Consider the following 25,403-nt stretch of genomic DNA (forward strand, 5'->3'; position numbering starts at 1 on the left):
ACTTTCTATTATCTTCAGGGGTAATGGAATGGAGAGCCCCATTCTGTCTGACGCAGGCATCAGCAACAACCCTCCACATCTACCACCTAGACTGGCCAGGGCCAATACAGCCTGACACTGTCATTACTCTCCCCCTCTCCCTGTCTGTTTCCCTCTCTTCCTGTCTATCATTTAAGCTGCACTCAGTTAAATGATTGGTTAAATGACTGTTGAGACCAATGCAGTCTTAATATATCTGCAATGACTGAATTCACTCTCACTGTCACGGCTGTGCTATTGAGTCAGCCAACCAGACACAATCGTCGGAGTCAAAGATGCAATTGGATTCACTGTTTGTTCAAGTGGCAGGAATAATGCGCAGAATGCACCCATCCATGCTGCAACCACCAATCCACAAGTTGGGCTTTCGTGTTCACCCATGTATTTGACTTTTGACTTGGAGCTGCTTCCTGATTACTCCCACAGAAGCTTAGGAGATTTACTGAAGGATGCACATCAACATGTTCTCTCTCCCCCCTGCAGAGTCTCGTCAGTTCCTGCTGTACGCCCGCCAGATTGAGATCAGAGGAGTGGATATCGACAATCCATACTACAACTATATTATCTCCTTCACTGTGCCGGACATCGACAATGTGACTGTGGTGGACTATGATGCTCTGGAGCACCGTATTTACTGGTCAGACGTCCGCACCCAGACCATCAAGAGAGCTTTCATCAATGGCACTGGAGTTGAGACTGTGGTGTCTGCTGGTACGAAGAAGACAATGCAGCAAAATACACATTGTTTTCAGATTTTACAGTTTTTTAAAACAACCTTGCCTTGACATTCACACTTTCACCTAAGTTTTGTACTTTAATTTTTTTTAATTCAAAAGAAGCTACGATAAATTCCCAGATTTACTGGAAAGACAGAAGACATTATCCTAACTATACTGTCATGTGGTCCAATTTATTTCATTTTTTTTGTTCTTGTAGTTATTGTATAGCATCCTTCACAAAGAAATGTGAACTGTAATTGACAGCTTGCTAAACCCTTCGTCTGAACAGCAATTATCCATTCAGAGCTTAGCAACTGTGAGTAGGCATTTGCCAAAGCAGTCTGCTGTGCACGCCAATAATAAATGGGTTTTTTTTGTTTGTTTGTTTGTTTTTTTGCCTGGAACTTTTACCATATCAAATGTATATTTGATTTGATCTGATTTATCCAGTGAGTTAAGTATCAAATGCATATTTAAGACCCTTTTATATGGCTCAAACTTACTTTGAAATTCAAGTTATAAATCAGCCACAGTTATAGTAAACTGATGTGCTACAATAACAAAGGGGGAGGGGCTTAGTGAAGGGTCAATTTCAATGTCTTTTGTTGCAGTCCTTTTCCATTTCTCTCTCATTTCTGGATTAGAGAATGATGCAAAAAGCATTTCTGATTTTTGGTTGTTTTTTGGTTGTTATATAACATGACTGAGAAAGCTGATTAATGGCTCTGTGTGTGTTTTGTTTATCTTTTTTCAGATCTGCCCAACGCCCACGGTCTAGCAGTGGACTGGGTGTCCAGAAACCTGTTCTGGACCAGCTATGATGCTAATAAGAAACAGATTAATGTTGCCAGATTGGACGGCTCGTTCAAAAATGCTGTCATCCAGGGCCTGGACAAACCACACTGCCTAGTGCTGCATCCAATACTGGGGTTGGTTGTTTGCACAAACACACACAGACACACACACAGTTTTCAAAAACTGCTCTCAGACACTGTCCTGATTTCACCTTTAACCTTCGACACATCAACACAGAGGTGGACACGCACCATCTTACACACTTAGGGGATGTCTGGCTGTCAGCCCCCCCCCCCCGTTTGCAGTCAGCGACGACAGGCAGAGGAGTTTGGTATAAATGATCGCTGACCTCTGACTGCTTCTTCACTCAGGAAGTCGTTCCAGTTTTTCTCCCCTCGTGTCATCTTTCTCCTGTGTCTCTCTCTTTTTCTCTCCTGCTCCACTTCTATACTGAAAGATGGCTCCTGTGCTCAGAGAGACATGAATTATTTAGAGCCAGTGTCTCTGTCGCTTTCTGTCGCTATTTCTGTTTTAGTGTTTATCTTACATCCTGTCCCCTCCTGCCTGGTTCAGCATTTTTTCCCTTCAGTCTTCCATCTTAAAACCTTTTCCCCTTCAGCTCCCCAGCCTGGCCTCGGCCTCTCCTCTTACCAGCACAGCAGAGACACACCATCTGTATTTATATATTTAGCTCTGCAGGAATTTGTGTGCTTTTGAGTATTTGAGGTGGATGAAAAAAGGATATTTTCTTATGAAATGTCACTGCCTTTTTGTGTACTCCTTCTTCTCTCTAAAAGACTTAGCCTACTTAAGTGGAGGAATGTTTCCGATCTGAGCATTGCTGGCATGGGGGAAAATAAGAAGCAGATGCGAGATCCATATGCTTGGGCTGTCCTCTCACTGCCCAGAATATGTTCAGGAGTGGGTGGGGACAAAGAACTCAAATGTGTGTATGTGTGCTAAAACACGACAATGTGGGAGTTTAAATGCTTCAGAAACTTTATTTAAAGGCATGTTAACAAACAGATGAAGGGTGTGGTGGATGTGGTAGGATTTAACAGGAAGTGGGTGATGGGGGCAGAGGATGGATACCCTTTAAACACAGACTGCACCCTTTCGAGACACAGTGACACACCATCATATTTTCCTCTATTCTCTGCATGCGTGTGTATATATGTGTTTTCAGTGACCAGTTTGAGTAGCAAGGAACTTGAAGGCAAGTGTTTATGTGAGTGTGTGCATGGTGTGGGAGAGTCAATGATGGGACAATGAGTCAGGGAGGACACTTTTCAGCTGCTGAATTGAATATTCTGAGATAGATTTGAAATGGATCTCTATCAGCTATATTTTGGCTTAAAGTGCCTTAATCAGCCTCTGTTTGACTTACAGACCAGCTGCTCCACAGATTCTACAGTATTTTGTTGTTACTGTTATTATTGCTATTGCTATTATTTTTACTCAACTAGGCAGTCTCACTGAAATAAAGATCATTTGTTCAAGAGAGAAAACTTTGAGTTATATCCAGCGTACAACCACAAAACCAGCCAACAGACCGTGGCCTCGGGTAAACAAAACTATCCAGCAATCAAAAAGAGCCATGAGAGACAGAAGAGGCATTACATAATAAAGCTTTAAAATCTCCAAGGCTGAGGAAAGACTCTAGTTTGTGAGCTGTTTGCAAATCTTTCCATGCAACAGAAAGTTCAGAACAACAAAGTGATTTCCTCAGATCATGAGATTATTATACCTTGTTGTCAATAAGAAAGCCCCTCCAATTTTGCCATACTCTGAGCAATGTGTTGTGTGTTTGTTCTCCCTCTCTTGCCCATGTGTACTGTAATTTTGCGGATCCTCTCTGCCTGTCTCCTTTAGGAAACTCTACTGGACAGATGGGGACAACATCAGCATGGCCAACACAGATGGCAGCAACCGCAGTGTCCTCTTCACCAACCAGAAAGGCCCTGTCGGTGAGTGACGTGCTGTGCTTTTCTTTGTGACTGCATGAGAGACAGCACTCCCTGGTGACGGGGCAGGTGACTACACATCGCTGCTGTCTTTGTCTTCCAGGTTTATCCATTGACTTTGACACAGAGCAGCTTTACTGGATCAGCTCAGGAAACAGCACCATCAACCGCTGCAAACTGGACGGCTCTGGACTGGAGGTGCTTGAGGGGGTCAAGGGCAAGCTGACCAAGGCTACTGCTCTGGCCATCATGGGTATGTCTCCAGACAATGTTAATTTCAGCCAGTGATGTATGTAGTTCAGCCATGACATGTGATAGCTTGACCGTGTTGCAGATTTATGTATGTGTCCTTAAAAGCTCCAAGGTAAAGTTCCAGTCCCTCCAGAGTTAGATCTGGTTCCAGTGGACAGTGTTGACCATCCTGTTATGTGTTGTGTCCTTTAGGAGACAAGTTGTGGTGGGCTGACCAAGGAACTGACCAGATTGGAACCTGTGACAAGAAGGACGGAGGCAACTGGAAAGTCTTGAGGAACAGCACATCCCCTATGATGCACATGAAAATCTACAATGAAACTGTGCAGAAAGGTGCAGGGCTGGTTGCCTCATGCCAGCTTTTTCTGAGCTTGTAGCACATTTTGTTTTAGTTGAATTACTTAACGACAGGAAGGGAAGGAAATATGTCCTTGTCTCATTGAAGGTCTGTTTTGCTTGTTGGATATACCTTGTTTATCTACACTAAAGCACATCTGTTTATGTCTCTGTAACTCCCCTTTGATTTGTTTTGTGTATTTGTTCCCGTGCTTTTCTGTTCCCAGGCACCAATCTCTGCAGTAATAACAATGGAGACTGTTCCCAGCTGTGTCTCCCCACCTCCCCGACCACCAGAGCCTGCATGTGCACAGCAGGATACAGCCTGCGCAGAGGGCAGCAGTCTTGTGAGGGTACGACATAGTCATACACATACTGTATTTTTGATTGAGCCAAATTTGGGTTGAAGAAACTGACGAAAGTGATAAATTGTGTGATTCAGAACAAACTTTTTAAAGGTTAAAAAACTAGGAGTTTTGTTTGTTTGCTGTAGGTGTTGGCTCTTTCCTGCTGTACTCTGTGCATGAGGGCATTCGTGGTATTCCTTTGGACCCATCAGACAAGTCTGATGCCCTTGTACCAGTGTCAGGCACATCCCTAGCTGTGGGCATAGACTTCCATGCTGGTAAGATTTTTTTCTAACATATATGTTTTTTTTCTCAAATGCTGGATAAGGCATGAGGGTATTTTGATGTAGTTGAAAAAATTCACTAGTGCAATAAGTATGTATTACTGTATAAGGGTTCTGCTCAGTGTGTTTTGAATGTGCTCAATGTGTTTTCCCAGACAATGACACTATCTACTGGGTGGATATGGGCCTGAGCACCATCAGCAGGGCTAAGAGAGACCAGACCTGGAGAGAAGATGTGGTCACTAATGGCATCGGCAGAGTGGAAGGCATCGCTGTTGACTGGATAGCAGGTGAGAGACACTCCAAACGCACTGGACATGCCTAATGCGTTGAAACTGTGTTTCACATTGGTTGTCAGTGGATCTATCATTCTTGCTCAGACAGTCACTGTCTGTTACCATGCAACAGCACAGGAAAAGGAGACAAATTGAATGCATGGACAAACTATTGCAGTAAGGGAGACAACAAGGTCACTTCGTGCCACTTTGTGTCAAAAAAATGTCAGACAGAGTCCAATTCTGAATCAACACGTATGCAACACATGTTCAGGATCAGCCAGAGCATCATCACTTCCTCCTCTGTCCCCTACAGGAAACATCTACTGGACAGACCAAGGATTTGATGTGATTGAGGTAGCCAGATTGAATGGCTCCTTCCGCTACGTGGTGATCTCCCAGGGCCTGGACAAGCCTCGTGCCATCACTGTCCACCCTGAGAAAGGGTGAGAGGACACTAAACTGGGTGTAGCCCCACTTACTGTATAGCTGTTTTCAGCTTCTGTTTCTGTAATTTCTCTCCTTATTGATTACTGAGGAAGTTATGTCTCTGTTTTGTTGTGTTAATGTGTGTAGCTACCTGTTCTGGACAGAATGGGGGCAGTACCCCCGTATTGAACGGTCTCGTTTAGATGGCTCTCAGAGGGCTGTCCTGGTCAATGTCAGTATCAGCTGGCCCAATGGTATCTCTATTGACTATGAGGTAAAGCATGACAGACCATTAGAACATTTCCATCACTGTGTCACAATGCAGAGTGAACAACCATTACTGTGTGTGTGTGCGTGTGTGTAGGAGGGTCTCCTGTATTGGTGTGATGCCAGGACAGACAAGATTGAGCGCATCAACCTTGAAACTGGAGAAAACAGGGAAGTGGTGCTGGCCAACAACAACATGGACATGTTCTCTGTATCAGTGTTTGAGAGCTACATTTACTGGAGTGACAGGTGAGATTAGCCCCTCCTACTCAGTCTAACTTGTCCTCACTTTCTGAATATCCGTAAGTGGTGTTTACTGCTATCATTTGTTATATTTCTAATATTTCTCTGTAATATCTGCGAGCATCAGCCTTAGTTTGATGCTGTGTCTGTCTTCTCTGAAGGACACATGCCAATGGCTCCATAAAGAGAGGCAGCAAGGACAATGCCACAGACTCTGTGTCTCTGAGGACTGGTATTGGGGTGCAGCTCAAAGACATCAAGGTTTTCAACAGGGCCAGGCAGCAAGGTGGGGGTGTTTGTTAAATATGTAAAACTATCAAAATTCTGTTTTACATGCGAGAATTTAGCATTTTACCAGAGATTTTGTGTTAAGAACTTCCTATATGTGTGTTGTCCTGTATTTCAAGGATCTGAGAAAAGTGTGGTTAATAATAACATCATGGATTTTTTGTCTGTTTACAGGAACAAATGTGTGCAAAGACAAAAATGGTGGCTGTCAGCAGCTTTGTCTTTACCGTGGCAACGGGCAGCGCACATGCGCTTGTGCCCATGGCATGCTCGCTGAAGATGGCCGCAGCTGCCGTGACTATGATGGCTACCTGCTCTACTCAGAGCGCACCATACTAAAGAGCGTTCACCTGTCAGATGAAAACAACCTGAATGCACCCATAAAACCATTCGAGGACCCTGAGCACATGAAGAACGTCATTGCACTCACTTTTGATTACAGAGGAGGTGGAGGAAAGGGAGCCAACCGTATCTTCTTCAGTGACATCCACTTTGGCAACATCCAGCAGATCAGTGATGACGGATCTGACCGCAAGACTGTAGTAGAGAGTGAGTATTTCCAGCTTAACTCCGGTGTATTCTCATGAGCAGGATATCTAAGTAATGCCTTCAGGGAATTTCTTCATATTTGTCACAAACATTTACTTTGACTCAAGGATGAACTGATAACATTTTAGTGGGCTGCGGTCAAAGTTCGAGGTGATGGTGACCTCATAAAACATCACATCACAAATTCATATGTTTATTATGACGCAATTTAACATTAATGTCTCATAACATAAAATGATGACACATTTTATATCCAAATGGTCAAAGGTCAACTTTCTTGGCTATTACTCAGTGCTGTAACTCAGGGACGGGAGATTGCGACCATATTTCATGCAACTTGTCGGGTTGGGGCAGGCGTACAACTGTGACGTGGTAATTCTAGTTTATCAGTTTAGAGTGAATAAAAACAGAGGCAGGCCCAGAGACAGATACAGTAGACCTTCATTCACCTTATCTCAGCACAACAAAACACAGGTGCACCGTTAATGTTTTACCAAAGTGCCCTTACTTTAATCTGTTTTACAAGGAATGCGTGATTCAACATTGTTTGTCCCAATGTCCCTGTAGAGCAGCACCTCCCAAGGCAAGCGGTGTGATCTTGTATAATATCCAGGCTAACAGTGAATACTTTTAAGAGGGAAAGATGTTGCAAGTGCTGTTGTTTTGCCTTGTTAAGTAGACTTTCCTTGTGAGGGTAATGGTCATGTCCATTTAATTCACATGAGTATTTCAGCAAGGCAACTCAGCTTGCAGTTTTTGTTCATTGTAAATCCCAGTAGTCAGGATTTACTGTTTGTGTGTCAGGTGTTCAGTTGAGGTAGCTGCTGATGGTAATACTGTCAGGCTGCAGCCATAGCCACAGCCCCAGTTGCTGTTTGCTCTCTTGTGTCTCCCCTCTTGAATAACCTTAGTAGGTCTTGTCTGAACTTTTGAGACATGAACACGTAGAGGATGGGATTCACCACTGTAGAGGAAGTCGCCATGAAGCGTGCAAACACAGTGAAGGGGCCATAACGTGGTGAGGTGCCAGTGGCCCCTGAGCTTTCATCTGCAAGTAAGTCCAGCGTCAGGCCATAGGACGGCAGCCAGCATAGAGTAAAAGCCAGCACCAGCAGGGCTGAGGTCTGGGTGACTTTGCTCTGGTAGCGCTCGACTTGAGGGGCCCTGCCGGCCTGCTGACTCCTCCACAGGAACAGGTAGATGCTGCCATAGGCCACAGCAATGGTGATCAGTGGAAGCAAGAAGGCCAGGAGAAAGTGAAATAATCCATAGATCAGCTGGTCTCGGTGGGACTGGAAAGCAAAGCATGTGAGCCCATCAGGGGCTTGTCTGGGGATTCCCACAGAGCGAAAAACCAGCTGGGGGGCAGCCAGGCAGCAGGCGGGGACCCAGAGGAGTGCAGCAGTTATAGACACCCGGCGAGGGGAGAGGAGATGGTAAGCTCTGGTGGGCTGCACCACAGTCAAATAGCGCGACAAGGCCAGCGCAGCCAGTGTGAAGATGCTGGCAGACGAGCAGGCGGATCCCAAGAAGCCCAGCAGACGACACATGGCGTCCCCAAACGGCCATTTCTGCATGGCTATGGCAACAGTGTGGAAGGGAAGCATGGAGAGCAAAAGCAGGTCAGCAGCGCTCAGAGCCACCAGGAGGATGTCTGTCCCTGTGCCTGTCATGGAGCTGTGAGGAGACTGTCCAACATGTCCCAACCCCCTCCTCCGCCTTCCACACAGGATCACCATCACCATAGTGTGCCCCACGACTCCCAGCACCAGAATCAGTCCATCTAGTATTGGCACTAGGACCTGCTCCACCCTGCCCAGCTCAGTGTCACTGCTGTTCCTCAGCAGATCCTCTGTCTCTGTAGATTTCCAGAGCAGCATCCCGTCTTCAGTTACGGACATGTCCTCCATTCATACTGCTACTGTTAGAACAAAGTTGACTTTCTGTTGGGTCAATATGGCTCAGGCCAGTCATAAAACTACTGATAATACATGTGGGAATGATTACTCATCCTGTTGGATGACAGCAGTGAACTCAGACACAACGACACACAGATTTAACATATGAGGGGTTGATGATTAGAATTAACCAATAAAAAATAAATAAATAAATGTGTTAAATCCATACAGTATTCACCATTACATACATTCACGTTCCTGCTGACGGTGTGAAAGTGACATTACCTCTCGGAAACTGTCCTTTAAAACACACCCAGCACATGACCGTTCCCATGTGCTGACTGCAAATCAAGCCATTTCACGGTCCTCACAATCAGCTCCACTTATGATTGGCTGGGTGTGATAGAGGGGGACAAAATAACATCAGACACCTCCACCAAAGTCAAGCCAGTGCTGATTTTGTAGTTGCTGGACTTTTCATCCCTCTCCACAAACTCCTGTTAAGAGCATCCGAGTGTTGAGAGCTAAAGTAGTAGATTGTGTGATTTCCTGTCACCTCCTGGCAGGCGGCTACTCCACATGACACCTTAATCAGGCCCCGTGCTCAGAAGTCCACAATCAGCCTTCCTCCTGCCTCCAAGGAAAGGGATCTACTTAGGAACACAATGGTGGTGAATAACTCAGCAGTAAGAGAGGATGAAACCGAGTAAACGGCAGGTGAACTCTGGACTGATTATCACAGAGCAGGACAGAGATGGGCCAGCCTGCTTTCTGTGGGAGGGCCTAATGAGGCCAAACATAGCTTTTTTTTTCCCAGGGTCCACTGTTTCTGTTCATTTTCTGAAAGCAGCTGTACATTTTCTCGATGTGTTGTCTCTGCAGACACGTAAAGCATACAGAACATACACAGATATGGTATGTTCACGAAGCGAGACAGAGTTAAGTGGTGTTTGTCTTCAGAAATCAGGGTAATTATTGACTGCCAGTCTGACAGCAAACACTGACGTGCTATCGCACCTACTGCAGATAACTGCAATAAAAAACTATCAGTGCCAACCAGCTGAGCTCAACAGCTATAAATTCAGCTCATCTGTATTATTGTAAACAACAAGCGAAAATGTATAGAACCCTAGACAGGCGTAGGTCAGTGACAATGTGAAGATAAAAAGATGTGAAAAGCAAGAATTTGAGTCAAGAGTGGTGCTGGCTAGAGATTTACAATTCATTAACAGCACCAAAGAAAGAGGAAATAGCGGTGAATGGGTTTCTCTGTTGCTCTGTATCGATTTTTAGGGCTTTGATTTATGATCGTGAGAGGCAGAGGGGAGTTGCTTTTGCGTTGCGTGCCTCTGTGAGGCTTTCCAGTCACTTTGCTTCATTCAGAATCTCATAGCATGGACCAGACAAATGTTGATTCATGTCCGTGGCATTTCACTGTAGGTGTAGTGTTAAGTGTCCCACCTGCTGGTGAATCTTACTGATCCTCTGGGCTGAGCCGTGATAGGGTGAGGTCATCTCCAGCCCTGGAAAAGGCTGCTGTGATCATTAGACCCTCACTGTTCCATTGCAGTAACAGTAACTACAAGGCAGCTATTACCAATTATTTGGCATGCTAGTTATCTGATGCACGGTTGTTTTTAAATTGACTGTGTGCATGTATTGTTTCTCAGCAACAGAACAGCTGTTCTTTATCTGCTGCTTCAGAACTTTGTGTTCCTCCATCCTGGCTGCCCTCTCGTCTGTCCTCTGGCCTTTGTGCAGGCGAGGAGTGCACAACCTCTTACTCATTTCACGGCTGTGGAGCAGAGAAATGACTTTTTGCCTCTCATCTGTTGATGAGGTAGTGCAATGGAAAGTAATGCGCGAGCCAGTAACTGTTTTTGTGACCTTTTTAGTGAGCTATTTGTTGGATAAAAGCCTCGAATCACACTGTGTTCTTGGTCATTAATACCAAGCTGTCATGTCCGTAGCCCTAACTCTGTGCTGCCACATAGCAGTTTGCCAGCACTGAGCTACTGCCAGACAGTCCACACTTGGCCTTTTAACACAGCACTGGGATTGACGTGCTTCTTTTCCTTTCCATCTTTTCTCTTCCGTCTTTTCCCTCATTCTGGTTTAATGTCTCCCTGTTCTTTTTCTTTACCCACTGTTCTCTGTATTTGTCTTTGTGTCTTTCCCCTCTTCTGTCTATTGCCCTGCTCTTCTTCAGATGTGGGCTCAGTGGAGGGCTTGGCGTACCACAGAGGCTGGGATATGCTGTATTGGACCAGCTATACAACCTCGACCATCACCCGCCACACTGTGGATCAGAGCCGCTGGGGGGCCGTTGACCGGCACACAGTGGTCACCATGTCAGGAGATGACCACCCCAGGGCCTTTGTCCTTGACGAGTGTCAGAGGTTAGATTTAAGTCAGTTATTCATATACAATACTGCCAAAACTTTACACCCATTCACATCGCTGATTATTACTCTCTCCTGCAGCCTCATGTTCTGGACCAACTGGAATGAGCAGTCTCCCAGTATCATGCGCGCCACACTGACTGGTTCCAACGTCCTTGTGATCATTGGCACTGACATCCGAACCCCTAACGGCCTGGCCATAGACCACCGTGCTGAAAAACTTTATTTCTCTGACGCCACACTGGACAAGATAGAGCGCTGCGAGTATGACGGCAGTCGGCGCTATGTGAGTGAAACAAACACTCATGCAGAAACACACGGTGTACATCACGAAGCATAAGGGAAACATTTGGACTACAGTATAATTGTGTTACGGGATTGCCTAATAACAGCCGTCAGTGTGTTTATCCTTTCAAGTTTGTTGCAAGGCTGGAATTTCCTGGATGTATGAGGTCATGGCTGCGTTTGTGCTTCCCCCTGCAGGTTGTGTTGAAGAATGAGCCTGTCCATCCGTTTGGCCTGGCTGTGTACGGTGACTACATCTTCTGGACTGACTGGGTGAGGAGGGCTGTTCTCCGCGCTGACAAATACACAGGAGGAGACATGAAGGTGCTGCGTGCTGACATCCCTCAGCAGCCGATGGGTATCGTCGCAGTGGCCAACGACACCAACAGCTGTGAGTTTGTGTGTGTGTCGTTACTGTCCGCTATAGTGGCCGTGTGTTTGCGAAGTACATAATGTGCAGAACTGGGTGATATGGATAAATCACAGTGCAGGTTTTTATTGTGTATGAATGTATGTGATTTAGTAAATTTTCCAGCAAAATCAATTGAGCCTATTTTTGGGTAATCCAGCAAATTAAACACCTGCCAAATCAAGGTGCTTTATTAACTGCTCTCTGGCAGTTAATAAATGTCATGTCATCTCATTCCCCTCAGCCTTACATACAGCACATTGCTTCTACTAACATATCAGCACCAACCACTTTTTACATTTACACATTGATCAGTCATTTGCTAGGTAGAACTGTCGTTACTGCATAGATTACCATTCAGTCCTTCGTGATAACATCACGATATATAGGGCGTTACAAATCAAACTAGTTAAATAAAAAGTTTCAACACAGGCTGCTTTAGAGCTAGTACTTAAACACTCACTGGCACAAAGCACATGAACTGAGATGTTTTTTCTGCCCCAGCAGAGCAGTTAATGGGATGACAAAACTAATCTGGGAGTGACAGTGCAGCAGATGAATTGCAGACACCTCCATTCAGGAGCTCTATATTACCACAGACGATACGTCTCCACCTCTCCCCCCAACTCATCTTGTTCTACATCTCCCATTGCCTGTATACTTTTAAATCAATGCAGCCCTGTGTGTTTTGTCTCTTCCATATTGCCAGCCATCTTCTCCCTCAATTTGCCTCATTCAGTAAACTCTCTCGTGCTCCAATACCCACAGTGACCATACAAGCCGAGAGCCTGCGGTAAATAGCTGCAAATCCCATTTAGATTGAGTCACATTGAATTATGCATTCAGTGGAGGCAGAGGCAAGGCCGCATCAGGCAGGAGTGTCTGTCTGCTGATGGGGATGCATGTGTAGGGGGAATGTGTTTGCTTGTGTGTCATTACGGTGGATGTGGGGTCAGAGGTTCTCATTCACTCAAGTGTATGTGTGTGTATGTGTGTATGTGTGTGGTTATGTGTGTGTTCAACTTTTCCTCACGTCTGCATAGGTGAGTTCTCTCTGTGCCGTGTTGACAACGGAGGATGTCAGGATCTGTGTCTGCTGACCTCCGAAGGAAGGGTCAACTGCAGTTGCCGTGGTGACAGGAAACTTTTGGAAGACAACACCTGCATAGGTAATGCAAGCAAGCGACTCATAAAAACAAATATTTGGCTTAAAAATCTTGTCATATAAAGACAAAAAGTCGTCCTCTGCACACTGTTTTATTAATTAGTTTTAATCTGCTTATCCTTCCATGCAGAAGCTTTTTTGCACCCAGACCACAATGTAATAAGCAAAGACTGAAATCAGGCTTTGAAAGGATTTGAATGAGCACTGAAATTTTTGTCAGTGCTGCATGCCTCAGCGTGGGCAGCTCTTGTTAAGTGCATTTTTCTGTCCCTTTCTCACAGCTCTAAACACTACATGTAACAGCATTGATGAGTTTGAGTGTGGGAATGGAGACTGTGTCAACTACACCCTGACTTGTGATGGCATGGCCCACTGCAAGGACAAGTCTGATGAGAAACAGTCCTACTGTGGTGGGTGGAACTTTTTTCTCTGTCAGGACAGTTTGAGCCGTACTATTGTTGTTGACATTTGTAAGCTGAGTCCATATCATATCCTGTCTGGTTCTCAGCCAACCGTGTGTGTAAGAAGGGCTACAGACGGTGTGTGAATGGCCGCTGTGTGGGGCATAGCTCCTGGTGCAATGGGCAGGATGACTGTGGAGACAATTCTGATGAACTCTTCTGTAACAGTGAGTCAAGTAAACAAGTTTTTTTTTTTCGCCTGAAGTCATTTGATATTTTAAAAATCAGTTCCACCTAAACACTGTGTCTTGTTTTCCTGTGTCAGCCACACTGTGCTCAGCCGATCAGTTCCAGTGCAGAGACGGAGGCTGCATTTCCAACTCCAGCAAGTGCAACCAGAAAGTGGACTGTGAGGATGCCAGTGATGAGATGAACTGCAGTAAGTTCAGCAAAAATACCTATAATAAGAAAGGCCAGCGCTAGTTCCCAGGCTGTGGTAAAAAGTAGCTCTGCTCTCTTTGTAAAGCTGCCACGGACTGTTCCAGTTACTTCCATCTGGGAGTTAAGGGAGTGACATTTCAGAAGTGCGAGTTCACCACACTCTGCTATGCCCCTTCATGGCTGTGCGATGGCGCTAATGACTGTGGAGACTTCTCTGATGAAAGAAATTGCCCAGGTATTTTAAGAGCCTCTGAAAATACACATATTTTTTTTCTCACAGCGAAATGTACATGCAGTATTCGAGGAAAAAATGAAATTATTTTTTTACAGATGGATTGGAGCAAAAAGTCCAATCTGGATTATTCTAAATGGAACAGAAACAAAAACAATGAATGTTTTCATCCATTAAATTGTGGTTTGGGAGGAAATTCTCCCTGAAAAACAGCAAACTAAATTACTTTTTTCTTCATGTTGGCTTAGCTCCCTGATGTTTTCTTGTTTAACTTACCACTTGTCTGTCACTCTGCCAGGGAGCGGGAAAACAAAGTGTCCAACGCCCTTCTTTGCCTGCCCTAGTGGTCGTTGTATCCCTATGAGCTGGACTTGTGACAAGGAGAATGACTGTGAGAACGGTGCAGACGAGGCTCACTGTGGTATGTTTAGATACTGAACCAGAACCTAAACAATTTAAAATGCAACAGACCATAGCTTTGTTTTGGTACTCGTATTTTGCACTTTAAACATTCTTTCTGTTCCTCTAGATAAGTTTTGCTCAGCCTCCCAGTTTGAGTGTGGGAACCACCGCTGCATTCCCAACCGCTGGGTGTGCGACGGAGCGGACGACTGTGGTGACAGCAGTGATGAGGACAGCAAGTGCAGTGAGTGTTGGGCACAAAACCTTCGTGAATACAAATACAAGAAATATAGTGCTAACATGTCTAGAACCACAACTATTTGACAGCTGTTTGAATTCTTAAACCAGATTTAGCTTTGCAGATTAGCTACTGCTTTAATCTTTTTGCATTGAATCAATTTTGCATAACTGTCATGGTGATTCACATTCACATTACTCTATTGCAATATGGACTAAGACACTGGCATGCATGCAAAGAAGTTAGGTTTATGATAATAGCTTTAAACCATAATGGTTAAAATTAACAATAATGCAACAGTTCATATTTTGAATACTACATACTTATAGTCATTGTTTATTGACGGTTTCACATTATAATCACAAATACTCAGGGCAGTGAAAGGCAATAAAATCACCTTCAATAACCTCTTTCCATCACAGAGACCAAAACCTGCAGTCCTGAGGCGTTCCAGTGTCCTGGATCACATATGTGTATCCCTCAACGCTGGAAGTGTGACGGGGACAAAGACTGTCCTGATGGAGCTGATGAGAGTGTCAAAGCTGGCTGTGGTGAGTGCAGGCAGGGGCAAAATATTGTCTAAATAAATATTAATGCATTTTAAAAAGGCAGACAGACAAAGGAAGACAATAAATCCATGCCACCCCTGTTGAAGCATAAAACCATTATTCTCATTCTCATCTCATTTACTCACCAAATGATTTTTATGTCTCAGTGTTCAACAACACATGCAGCAGCAATGAGTTCATGTGCCAGAACCGACAGTGTATCCCCAAGCACTTTGTGTGTGACCATGACAACGACTGCAGCGATGGCTCAGATGAGTCCCAGGAGTGTGGTGAGTGGACCCATGACCTCTTATTTCTCACGGGGCGATTTAAAAGCTTTCTCCTCCTCACTCGTGCTTTCAACAACAACGAGCCTAACTGCCCTCCACGCCGCTGATGTGTCTCGCTGCAGAATATCCGACATGTGGAGCCAATGAGTTCCGCTGTGCCAACGGACGCTGCCTCATCCAGAGTTCGTGGGAGTGTGATGGAGACTTTGACTGCCACGACCACTCAGACGAAGCACCCAAGAACCCACGTTGCACGGGCTCAGGTAAAATTCACACTGCCACTCTAGAAGCACTGTTATTGTTCACTTTTTAAAAAAATGTATTTATCCAATTAAATTAGTACGTTAATTGACATTAACAGATTTAGCCAGATGTCATCTAGATCTCTTTTCATCTATAGCCTTTCCCAAAGGACACTGTTATAGCACTAACTGCAGATCAAAAGTACAGAAAGTAAACATGGACTTGTCACATCCAGTATAATTAAAAATATTACTGTACATCAAAATTAATGTGACAATAATAGTCATTATTATCTTTTTGGCAACTGGAAATCATTCTCAGCAGTTGAGACAAAAAGCTACACTGGTTGACTTTTTCTCTTCATTTGTTTCCTATTAAATTTCTTTCTTTCATGGGACAGAGAAGAAATGCAACGATACTGCGTATGCCTGCAATAATGGAAACTGTGTCGATGAGGCGTTGCTCTGTGACCATAAGGACGACTGTGGTGATGGCTCCGATGAGCTGAACTGCTTTGTTAACGAGTGCCTGAACAGCAAACTGAGTGGCTGCTCTCAGCTCTGTGAGGACCTGAAAATAGGCTTTAAGGTAAGTGAGCTCCGTGAAATTCTGACTTGAGTTCTCAAGTCATGAATGTGTAACATAAACAGCATTCATTGTTGCTTTACCTGCTCTGTTCTTTGCCTCCTCACAGTGTAGATGCCACCCAGGCTTCCGTCTGAAGGATGATGGGAAGACTTGTGTCGACATAGATGAGTGCACAACCACATATCCCTGCACGCAGCGTTGCATCAACACGCACGGCAGCTTCCACTGTCTGTGTGTGGAAGGTTTCCAGCTTAGTCCTGAAAACCCCACCATATGCAAATCCACCTCTGGTAAGAAACATGACAGATTAATAACATTCAGCCAAGTGTTTAAGGCAAATCCACTCACACATGCTGTCTCCCTCCCTGCAGATGAGGAACCCTTCCTGATCTTTGCTAACCGCTATTACCTGAGGAAACTCAACTTGGATGGATCTAATTACACACTGCTCAAACAGGTGAGGCCTGCAGATAGAGTATGTGCTTTTGAAGTTCCTGCAAAGTCTTGCAAAGCCTCCTGCAGAAGTTTATCGCTGGCCTCAGACTAATGCAGCTCCTCTGCTTTGACAGGGCTTGAACAATGCTGTAGCTCTGGACTTCGACTACCGCCAGCAGATGATTTATTGGACAGATGTGACCACCCAGGGCAGCATGATCCGACGCATGCACATCAACGGCAGCGATGTTCAGGTCAGTGTAGCAGCATCTTGTCTGAGGAAGACAGGGGGCAGTGCTCATAATACCTGCCTGGCTCTCCTTCTCATTGTAAACCCCACATTTAAAATGATTTATCGATCCTTATCTGTACACATGTATGTGCACTAAAAACTCTGGACAAAAATGAAATCCTTCACTGTGAGGCACAGATTCAGGAAGTATATATTGCTTTCTCATTTGTTAGGTCCTTCATCGCACATCACTCAGCAACCCAGACGGTCTGGCAGTCGACTGGGTAGGAGGAAACCTGTACTGGTGTGATAAGGGACGGGACACTATCGAGGTGTCAAAGCTGAATGGAGCGTACCGGACAGTTCTGGTCAACAGCGGCCTGAGGGAGCCACGTGCTGTGGCTGTGGATGTGCGCTATGGGTAAGAGTGACACGACACAAATTTTGAAGATCTGGCTCGCGTGAAAGTTAGAAAGTTAAAAGTTTAACTGCCTGCTTCATTGTTAGTTACATACAGTACATTTATATTAGACTTTTTAAAATTCTGTACTTTTCGATTTTGTAATGTGTTTGAAACCTCAAAAGCTCTAAAATCTTAGTGGATGTTAAAATTCTGATTTGTTATGACCAAGAAGCCTAACTAATACAGTACATCCCTGACAGGTATTTGTACTGGTCAGACTGGGGTGACAGCCCTCACATAGGCAGGATTGGGATGGATGGCACCAACAGGAGTGTTATCGTGGAGGATAAGATCACCTGGCCCAATGGTCTCACACTGGACTTTGTTAATGACCGCATCTATTGGGCTGATGCTCGGGAGGACTATATTGCATTTGCCAGCCTGGATGGAACCAGCAGACACATAGGTAACACACATACAGACTCAGAGGAGTGTGTTTGTGGACTTTTCCAGTTTTTGCCATCAACTTATTTGTCTTTGTACCTGTTCACCTGCAGTTCTGACTCAGGATATCCCCCACATCTTTGCAATGACACTGTTTGAGGAATACATCTACTGGACGGACTGGGAGACAAAGTCCATCAACAGAGCGCATAAGACCCTGGGAATCAACAAGACCATGCTGATCAGCACCTTACACAGACCGATGGACATCCACATTTACCACCCGTACCGCCAGCCTGAAGGTACAAACAAGACACCCATCATTCATAACCACATAAAAATATTGATCTACGTCCTGGTCCCTGTCTGATCTGCCCTTAATTCTACTTGTGCACATGTCCTTGGTTCTGTAGTGGCTGACCACCCGTGCCAAATCAACAATGGAGGCTGCAGTAACCTGTGTTTGCTCTCACCTGGAGGCGGCTACAAGTGTGCTTGCCCCACTAACTTTTACCTAGCAGCTGATGGCAGACAGTGCTTGTCCAACTGCACTGCAAGTCAGGTGTGTTATCTCGAGGTCATCTTTGTTTTTGTTTTTTCACATTTACCTGTATTAACACATTATTAATCTGAAAAAGTAAATCATTCTCTCCTCTGTCCCTCCAGTTTGTTTGCAAAAATGACAAGTGCATTCCATTTTGGTGGAAGTGTGATACTGAGGATGACTGTGGGGATCGCTCAGATGAGCCTGCAGACTGCCGTGAGTGATGAGTGCAGCCTGGATAGTCATTTCCTTTTGATTCAGTGACATTCAGCTAGTATTTTGTTTAGTTTGATCTGGTTAATGATGGGCTTTGTTTTCTCACCGTAGCTGAGTTTAAATGCAGACCAGGCCAGTTCCAGTGTGGCACCGGCATCTGCACAAACCCAGCCTATATCTGCGATGGAGACAATGATTGCCAGGACAACTCTGATGAGGCCAACTGCGGTACACACACCTACAGATACCTACAGATTTGAAATCTTTTTATGCCCTCGTATCAGTGACAGCCATGGCCAGAGGCATTATGTTTTCAGATTGTCTGTCCGTCAGTACGTCCCTCCCATTGTTGTAAACACAATATCTCAGGAACGCCTTCAGGGAATTTCTTCAAATTTGGTACAAATGTTCCTTTGGACTCAAGGATGAACTGATTAGAATTTGGTGGTCAAAGGTCAAAAGTCACTGTGACCTCACAAAACATGTTTTTGGCCCTGAATTAATACGCTAATTATGGTACAATTTAGCACACATGTCTATAAGTATAAAATGAAGTGATTACATTTCATATCCAAATAATCAAAGATCCACTTCACTGTGACATCATAATGTTCTGCAAAAACACTTCTGGACACTATTCAATGCTGTAACTCAGGAAGGGGAGATCATATTTCCTGAAACTTATCTGGTTGGCGGAGGCATACAACTGCGAGGCGGTAATTGTAGTTCTTAGTTGGATCCATAATAACCCATAATCTTCTGTTAACCATTATTTGTTGTCTTTCTGCTTCTAGACATCCATGTCTGCCTGCCCAGCCAGTTTAAATGTACCCATCCCAGTCGCTGCATCCCGGGCATCTTCCGTTGCAATGGACAGGACAACTGTGGAGAGGGAGAGGATGAGAAAGACTGTCGTAAGTCTTCTCATTTTTTGCCTTGCTAGTGGCAGTGCCTAAGGATGGTATTAGTCACTACATTATGCCCATCTGTTCATTTATCTTTGGTGAAAAAAAAGATAGCTCTACCATTTGTAGCCAGACTAAAACTAGGTCCCAGAGGATGAAGCCTACAGACTGTAGTGACCGCTTGACTTTTCCTCCATCGCTTCCCATAGGCCCCACTTTCCCCTTACACATACTGTATTGCAACATCTAATGAGCAGATAGAAAGTTGCTGAAGACTTTCATGCTCCCTAGAGCCCTATTTTGACCTTTCCTTTAGCAACGCCCTGAAGCTAAATGATGTTGCATAATGTAATTGCCATGACATTTGCTGAGCAGATTACATGAACTGTTCCTCTGTGCCATTCTGAGGTCAAAATTTACATTTTAGCACATTTAAAAGCAAGGTTGTAAGAACAGCAACATCACCACCGTGTTTTTATGTAATGAATATTGCAGTCTCAAGGTGCCACAACAGGACTTTAGCATTGTGGTCAACTGTTCTTTTTGATTTATTTTTAAGGAGTAAGTGGTCTAATCTGTCTGTCTCCTGCGCAGCGGAAGTGACATGTGCCCCCAACCAGTTCCAGTGCGCCATCACCAAACGCTGTATCCCACGGGTGTGGGTGTGTGACAGGGACAATGACTGTGTGGATGGATCTGATGAGCCTGCCAACTGCAGTAAGACACGGCTTATTATTGCTGCGCCAAACAACACCTCTACTTAAGAAATGAGTCTCCATTAGAGCGTGAACATGGTCCACTGGGAAGCTGTGAATATCATTAATAGATCAAAGCAAAATCTTAGAAATATTGCACTGGGGTTAGGAATTTAAAAAGCAAGCTTAACATCATACAGCTCCAACAGGAGGAGAGTATTGATTTTCACTTCATCATTTTTCAGCTGTCGATTATTCAGTTGGTCCTTGCTGAGACTGATCAGAACTCAAACAGGATCAATCAGTTATTAATCAATAATACTAATAGTAACAGTTTTATATTTTTTTATGTGAATTATTTTGCTGAAAGAGAGTGAATGAGCTTGTCTTCTCATGTCTAGTGTTAAGTCTAAACCATGAACTCCTCTCTGTGTTGCAGCCCAGATGACGTGTGGTGTAGATGAGTTCCGCTGTAAGGACTCGGGGCGCTGCATCCCGGCTCGTTGGAAGTGTGATGGAGAGGACGACTGTGGAGACGCTTCAGATGAACCCAAGGAGGAGTGTGGTAAGGAGAGAGTGTAGTAGGTGGGGGGAAAAAAAAGGGTAGGATATCTAGTGATCACTGAGAAGACATCAGGTGCAAAAACAGAACTACAGCCATGTTTGTACTTATTATTGTTTTTTTGGCGCACAGATGAGCGGACGTGCGAGCCGTACCAGTTCCGCTGTAAAAACAACCGCTGTGTGCCTGGCCGCTGGCAGTGTGACTACGACAACGACTGTGGTGACAACTCCGATGAAGACAAGTGTGGTAGGCTTCTTCTGTTTTTCTTATTTTGTAGAGGGACACTGCTCGCTCACGCAGCCACAACCGCAGCCTGTACAAAAAGAGTGATTCATAATATGATCTGAGCTCCACTCTGAGTAGACTTCAGATGCAACAGGTTTTAGCGGTAAGCAGTGTATCACCTCTCACCGTTTGTGTGTGTGTGTGTGTGTGTATATTTACTCAACTACTTGCATGGTTGAGACTAGTCAACTAGTTCTGTGGCCATTTGCACATCTCACATCATCTCATGTCTATTTTGCATTTCACACTGGCCTGTTGCTGTGAGCCAGAGGTAGGTGTTTTCACAGTTTCACCTCAAACATTCACAACCTCAGCTCCCCAGTCCTTTGTGTGTCCCCGGCTTGTCTTGTTCCTTCCTTTTCAATCCCACTAGCTCCTCTAGCTGCTCCACTACATACAGTACAGAATGCTTTACCATCCCCACCTCTGTTCCCCATGAGTCAACCTTGTGATTTGAATAACCGGCTTTATTTTATCCATGTACGTCTGGTTCTCAACAGAGAATCCTGTGTTCTTTTTGCAGTCTGCTCTATTCCCACCTTTTTCTCTTCTCTTTTCCTTTCCTTGCGCCTTTCCTTGCTCCTTGCCTCTACTCTCTGCTCCTCCTTAATTATCTTTTCTCACCCTCCTAAGCTGTCTTCTTTTCGTCCTCAGTGCCTCGTCAGTGTTCAGAGAGTGAGTTTGCCTGCACAAATGGCCGTTGCATTGCTGGGCGCTGGAAGTGCGATGGGGACCATGATTGTGCCGACGGTTCAGATGAGGTATCGCTTAACCATTTCCTTCCTGATTATATTTTTGCTTTAATATTTGACATAGTAGGAGTACTAATTAAGGTAATTGTCTGTTTTCAGAATGGCTGTGATGTGAAGTGTGACAGTGATCAGTTCCAGTGCAAAAATGGCCACTGCATCCCCATCCGCTGGCGCTGTGATGCTGATACTGACTGCATGGATGGCAGTGATGAGGAGAAATGTGACAGTGGTGGTAAGAAGCACACACTTATTTTCGCCTGGACGTTAAGTCAAAAATAATGCTGAAGAATGTGGACAGCAGCTGATGCGATGTGTCACTCTTTCCTCTCTGCTCTTTTCTCACCTCCGCGTTTCAGTGGGTAGATACTGCCCCCTGGATGAGTTCCAGTGCAACAACACGCTTTGTAAACCCCTCGGCTGGAAGTGTGACGGGGAGGACGACTGTGGAGACAACTCTGATGAGAACCCAGAGGAGTGTGGTGAGAATCACTGCGTTGCACATGTCAATAGCTTTCCTCAAGATCCTTTGATACCCAGCTTGGAAAGTCTTCTCTCCACCTGTTAAGTTTCTCTCCTCCCTGTTCCCTAGTTAAATTCCAGTGTCCGCCCACGAGGCAGTTTCGCTGTCATAACGACCGCGTGTGTCTGCCATTATCAAAACGCTGTGATGGCGTCAACAACTGTGGGGACAACAGTGATGAACTCAGCTGCAGTGAGTTTGTTTCATCATTGAAAAATTATTAAATAAACTGACAAAAAGAAGAAATGTTTAAGAAGCTAATTCTGAAGTCATAACAACAATATAGGAGTACTTATTTAAATTGCAATTTCATTTGGCATGACTTTAACACTTCATAATCAAGGTAAAGGCTAACTCTGTATCTATACTCCTTCACAAGTGCCTCCTTCCACACCACCATGTCAGAAGGATGAGTTCCAGTGCTCCACTGGCCGTTGCATCAGCTCTGTCCTGCGCTGCAACTACTTCAACGACTGTGAGGATTATGGTTCTGATGAAATCAACTGCAATAAGAAAGGTGTGTTGTGTCATAGTACATTTGTCACATTGGGAGCGCACACTCTCATTCTGCCTGGTTGTCAGTGTGAATGACTGCTCCCCGTTTCTTCACGTCCAGACACGGTGCTGAATGACTGTCGGAGTAACAGGACAGTGTGTGGAGATGGAGATGAAGCTCACTGTGTGATTAACAGCACCGACTCCTTCTGCTCCTGCAAACCCGGCTTCCAGCCCAAAGGACGTAACAGATGTGAAGGTATGGTTTTCTCCGCCCTGCAGGCTTCATTTTCCGCATGTTATGTTATGGCTACAGTTTTCTCCAAGACTCTAAACAATGTGTAACGTGTACCGTGTGGCCTTGGGGTGTTGCACAGATAAGAACGAGTGTAAGCAGTTTGGAGTGTGTTCCCACATCTGCAACAACACCAAGGGTTCCTACAAGTGCAGCTGCCACAAGTACTTCACCAGAATCAATGACACCTGCAAGGCTGACGGTGAGCACTTCTACCATAAGTGACGTTTGTTAGCTTTCCAAGCTAATGTTCATCTATGTACGTACACTGTGTACACTGAACTTTGCTTTCCTGCTTTAAGCTTTTCACATCTGTGCTCTACTACAATGATCTGTTTGTACTTCTTCTGGCCTGTGCATCCCCAGCTCCCAGACAAGTGCTCTACATCGCTGATGACAATGAGATCCGCAGCCTGGACCCTTCCATGCCAAACTGGCGCTATGAGCAGAACTTCCAGGGTGATGCCAACGTCCGCATTGATGCCATGGACTTGCACATCAAGACGAACCGCATTTACTGGACAAACTGGCACACAGGGCGCATTTCTTCCTATGATTTGCCTCCTTCCTCCTCCTCCCCTAATAGCAACCGGAACCGACGCCAAAGTGACTCCAGGGTCACAAACCTGGAGGTAAGTGTGTATATGTTTGCTTTTGTATACATATTATGTAAAATATAAATAAGATGGGTAACGTTTCTTGGTCTCTGTGTTCAGATCCCTGATCTGAAGATGCCCCGTGGCATTGCTGTGGACTGGGTGGCAGGGAACTTGTACTGGACTGACTCTGGTAGAGACGTCATCGAGGTGGCACAGATTAGTGGAGGACGCCACCGCAAAACTCTCATCTCCGGCATGATTGATGAGCCTTATGCAATTGTAGTCGACCCCCAGAGAGGGTGAGTGGGGCTTTGGAGACTGGGCATGCACTTGTATAGGAGAAAGAAAGTCACAAGAATGCAAATGCAGATTTAATCATGATAAAAGCAGTGATGGATGGAGCTTTTACATTTTCTCCATTAGGAAAATGTACTGGGCAGACTGGGGGAATCATCCCAAGATTGAAACAGCTGCTATGGATGGAACCATGAGAGAGACGCTGGTAGAGGAAAACATCCAGTGGCCAACAGGTAAAACATACACACTTACACACAATCAGCTCCGCCCCCCCTTAATCATCTACTCCACACTGAATACAAAGCATGGGTTTTTCATCTGTACTTTCACTAATACTGTTCTCTGTGTGTACAGGTCTGGCTGTGGACTACTTCAACGAGCGTCTGTACTGGGCCGATGCTAAACTCTCCTTGATCTGCAGCGTGAGGCTGAATGGCAGCGATGCAGTTGTGGCTGTAAACAGCATTAAGAACAGTTGAGTGGCACATAGTCACGGTGGCACAGCTTATGTTGTAATCCATGCTAATGATTAGTCTGTATCTGTTACGACTTAGTCGCAATTTTATGTGGTTGGACAATGTAAGGTTGTGTATATTAGCAGGTATACTGTCAGAGAAACTTCCGTAACTTGTCTTCTCTGTTTCTACACAGAACTCCACCACCCCTTCAGCATCGATGTGTTTGAGGACTACGTCTATGGCGTCACTTACATTAACAACTATGTCTTCCGAGTGAATAAATTTGGCAAAGGCCCCATTGAGAACCTGACAACTGGAATGAACCATGCCACAGACATAGTTTTGTACCACCGCTACAAACAACCTGAGGGTGAGTAGAAAAATGATCAAAACTCTTAACAGTAGCAGTGCTCACAACAAAAAAAAGACAGTGAAGAAGACAGGGCTGAAGGAGGTAGTCACTCATCCTAACTTTTAATACTGATTCTCTCTCTGTCCTTGTCAGTGACAAATCCCTGCGACAGGAAGAAATGTGAATGGCTGTGTCTGCTGAGTCCCAGCGGACCAGTGTGCACTTGTCCCAACGGACGCACGCTGGATAACGGCACATGTGTGGAGCTGCCCACCCCCACACTGTCTCCTGTCTGTGAGTGACCAGACAGACACTGATGCACACACTCCCGCATACGGAAGACACACAGGCACTGACATCTAAATCCTTCCTCACGACTGAAAAACTTCCTCTCGACATTCTCCACAGCTCCTCCCAGTGGCCCCTGCTTGGTCCAGTGTATGAACGGTGGCAGCTGTTTCCTAAATGCCCACAAGCAGCCAAAGTGTCGCTGTCAGCCTAATTATGGAGGAGATCGATGTGAGATTGATCAGTGCAGAGACTACTGCAAGAATGGAGGCACATGCACACCTTCCCCTACAG

At 45.0% G+C, this 25,403-nt stretch overlaps 2 protein-coding genes across 2 annotated transcripts in view; one reads left to right on the forward strand and one right to left on the reverse strand.

The window, feature by feature from the left end:
- LOC139630548 (low-density lipoprotein receptor-related protein 1-like) overlaps nucleotides 1-25,403 on the forward strand; it is an 89,384-nt gene that overhangs the window by 59,591 nt on the left and 4,390 nt on the right. Inside the window, exons 29-82 of the mRNA XM_071494112.1 lie at nucleotides 523-750; nucleotides 1,513-1,687; nucleotides 3,426-3,520; nucleotides 3,621-3,770; nucleotides 3,962-4,102; nucleotides 4,333-4,458; nucleotides 4,599-4,730; nucleotides 4,892-5,026; nucleotides 5,328-5,457; nucleotides 5,588-5,714; nucleotides 5,805-5,956; nucleotides 6,112-6,236; nucleotides 6,413-6,787; nucleotides 10,895-11,084; nucleotides 11,169-11,373; nucleotides 11,571-11,763; nucleotides 12,825-12,950; nucleotides 13,228-13,356; nucleotides 13,455-13,574; nucleotides 13,673-13,786; nucleotides 13,874-14,023; nucleotides 14,319-14,441; nucleotides 14,550-14,666; nucleotides 15,083-15,211; nucleotides 15,376-15,498; nucleotides 15,621-15,761; nucleotides 16,142-16,329; nucleotides 16,436-16,619; nucleotides 16,701-16,786; nucleotides 16,899-17,018; nucleotides 17,230-17,417; nucleotides 17,660-17,865; nucleotides 17,957-18,145; nucleotides 18,257-18,405; nucleotides 18,510-18,603; nucleotides 18,715-18,831; nucleotides 19,398-19,517; nucleotides 20,103-20,225; nucleotides 20,643-20,768; nucleotides 20,898-21,014; nucleotides 21,708-21,814; nucleotides 21,905-22,037; nucleotides 22,162-22,284; nucleotides 22,395-22,517; nucleotides 22,705-22,842; nucleotides 22,942-23,079; nucleotides 23,198-23,317; nucleotides 23,482-23,747; nucleotides 23,832-24,013; nucleotides 24,138-24,244; nucleotides 24,366-24,485; nucleotides 24,663-24,839; nucleotides 24,975-25,115; nucleotides 25,230-25,403. Of these exons, the coding sequence (XP_071350213.1) occupies nucleotides 523-750; nucleotides 1,513-1,687; nucleotides 3,426-3,520; nucleotides 3,621-3,770; nucleotides 3,962-4,102; nucleotides 4,333-4,458; nucleotides 4,599-4,730; nucleotides 4,892-5,026; nucleotides 5,328-5,457; nucleotides 5,588-5,714; nucleotides 5,805-5,956; nucleotides 6,112-6,236; nucleotides 6,413-6,787; nucleotides 10,895-11,084; nucleotides 11,169-11,373; nucleotides 11,571-11,763; nucleotides 12,825-12,950; nucleotides 13,228-13,356; nucleotides 13,455-13,574; nucleotides 13,673-13,786; nucleotides 13,874-14,023; nucleotides 14,319-14,441; nucleotides 14,550-14,666; nucleotides 15,083-15,211; nucleotides 15,376-15,498; nucleotides 15,621-15,761; nucleotides 16,142-16,329; nucleotides 16,436-16,619; nucleotides 16,701-16,786; nucleotides 16,899-17,018; nucleotides 17,230-17,417; nucleotides 17,660-17,865; nucleotides 17,957-18,145; nucleotides 18,257-18,405; nucleotides 18,510-18,603; nucleotides 18,715-18,831; nucleotides 19,398-19,517; nucleotides 20,103-20,225; nucleotides 20,643-20,768; nucleotides 20,898-21,014; nucleotides 21,708-21,814; nucleotides 21,905-22,037; nucleotides 22,162-22,284; nucleotides 22,395-22,517; nucleotides 22,705-22,842; nucleotides 22,942-23,079; nucleotides 23,198-23,317; nucleotides 23,482-23,747; nucleotides 23,832-24,013; nucleotides 24,138-24,244; nucleotides 24,366-24,485; nucleotides 24,663-24,839; nucleotides 24,975-25,115; nucleotides 25,230-25,403 (8,007 nt within the window). The remainder of the gene's footprint in view (nucleotides 1-522; nucleotides 751-1,512; nucleotides 1,688-3,425; nucleotides 3,521-3,620; nucleotides 3,771-3,961; nucleotides 4,103-4,332; nucleotides 4,459-4,598; nucleotides 4,731-4,891; nucleotides 5,027-5,327; nucleotides 5,458-5,587; nucleotides 5,715-5,804; nucleotides 5,957-6,111; nucleotides 6,237-6,412; nucleotides 6,788-10,894; nucleotides 11,085-11,168; nucleotides 11,374-11,570; nucleotides 11,764-12,824; nucleotides 12,951-13,227; nucleotides 13,357-13,454; nucleotides 13,575-13,672; nucleotides 13,787-13,873; nucleotides 14,024-14,318; nucleotides 14,442-14,549; nucleotides 14,667-15,082; nucleotides 15,212-15,375; nucleotides 15,499-15,620; nucleotides 15,762-16,141; nucleotides 16,330-16,435; nucleotides 16,620-16,700; nucleotides 16,787-16,898; nucleotides 17,019-17,229; nucleotides 17,418-17,659; nucleotides 17,866-17,956; nucleotides 18,146-18,256; nucleotides 18,406-18,509; nucleotides 18,604-18,714; nucleotides 18,832-19,397; nucleotides 19,518-20,102; nucleotides 20,226-20,642; nucleotides 20,769-20,897; nucleotides 21,015-21,707; nucleotides 21,815-21,904; nucleotides 22,038-22,161; nucleotides 22,285-22,394; nucleotides 22,518-22,704; nucleotides 22,843-22,941; nucleotides 23,080-23,197; nucleotides 23,318-23,481; nucleotides 23,748-23,831; nucleotides 24,014-24,137; nucleotides 24,245-24,365; nucleotides 24,486-24,662; nucleotides 24,840-24,974; nucleotides 25,116-25,229) is intronic.
- LOC139630554 (galanin receptor type 1-like) lies at nucleotides 7,048-9,411 on the reverse strand. Its single transcript, XM_071494120.1, has one exon. The coding sequence runs from the start codon at nucleotides 8,695-8,697 to the stop codon at nucleotides 7,627-7,629; it is 1,071 nt and encodes a 356-aa protein (XP_071350221.1). The 5' UTR covers nucleotides 8,698-9,411; the 3' UTR covers nucleotides 7,048-7,626.

Source organism: Trachinotus anak, unplaced genomic scaffold (genome assembly GCF_046630095.1).
Source record: "Trachinotus anak isolate AG129_WGS33_773 ecotype Australia unplaced genomic scaffold, CSIRO_AGI_Tana_v1 ptg000013l, whole genome shotgun sequence".
NCBI classification, from domain to species: Eukaryota; Metazoa; Chordata; class Actinopteri; order Carangiformes; family Carangidae; genus Trachinotus; species Trachinotus anak.

What these genes read in the sequence shown, in the direction of transcription:
- LOC139630554 (XM_071494120.1), bottom strand. Translation starts at nt 8,697, where the DNA reads ATGGAGGACATGTCCGTAACTGAAGACGGGATGCTGCTCTGGAAATCT.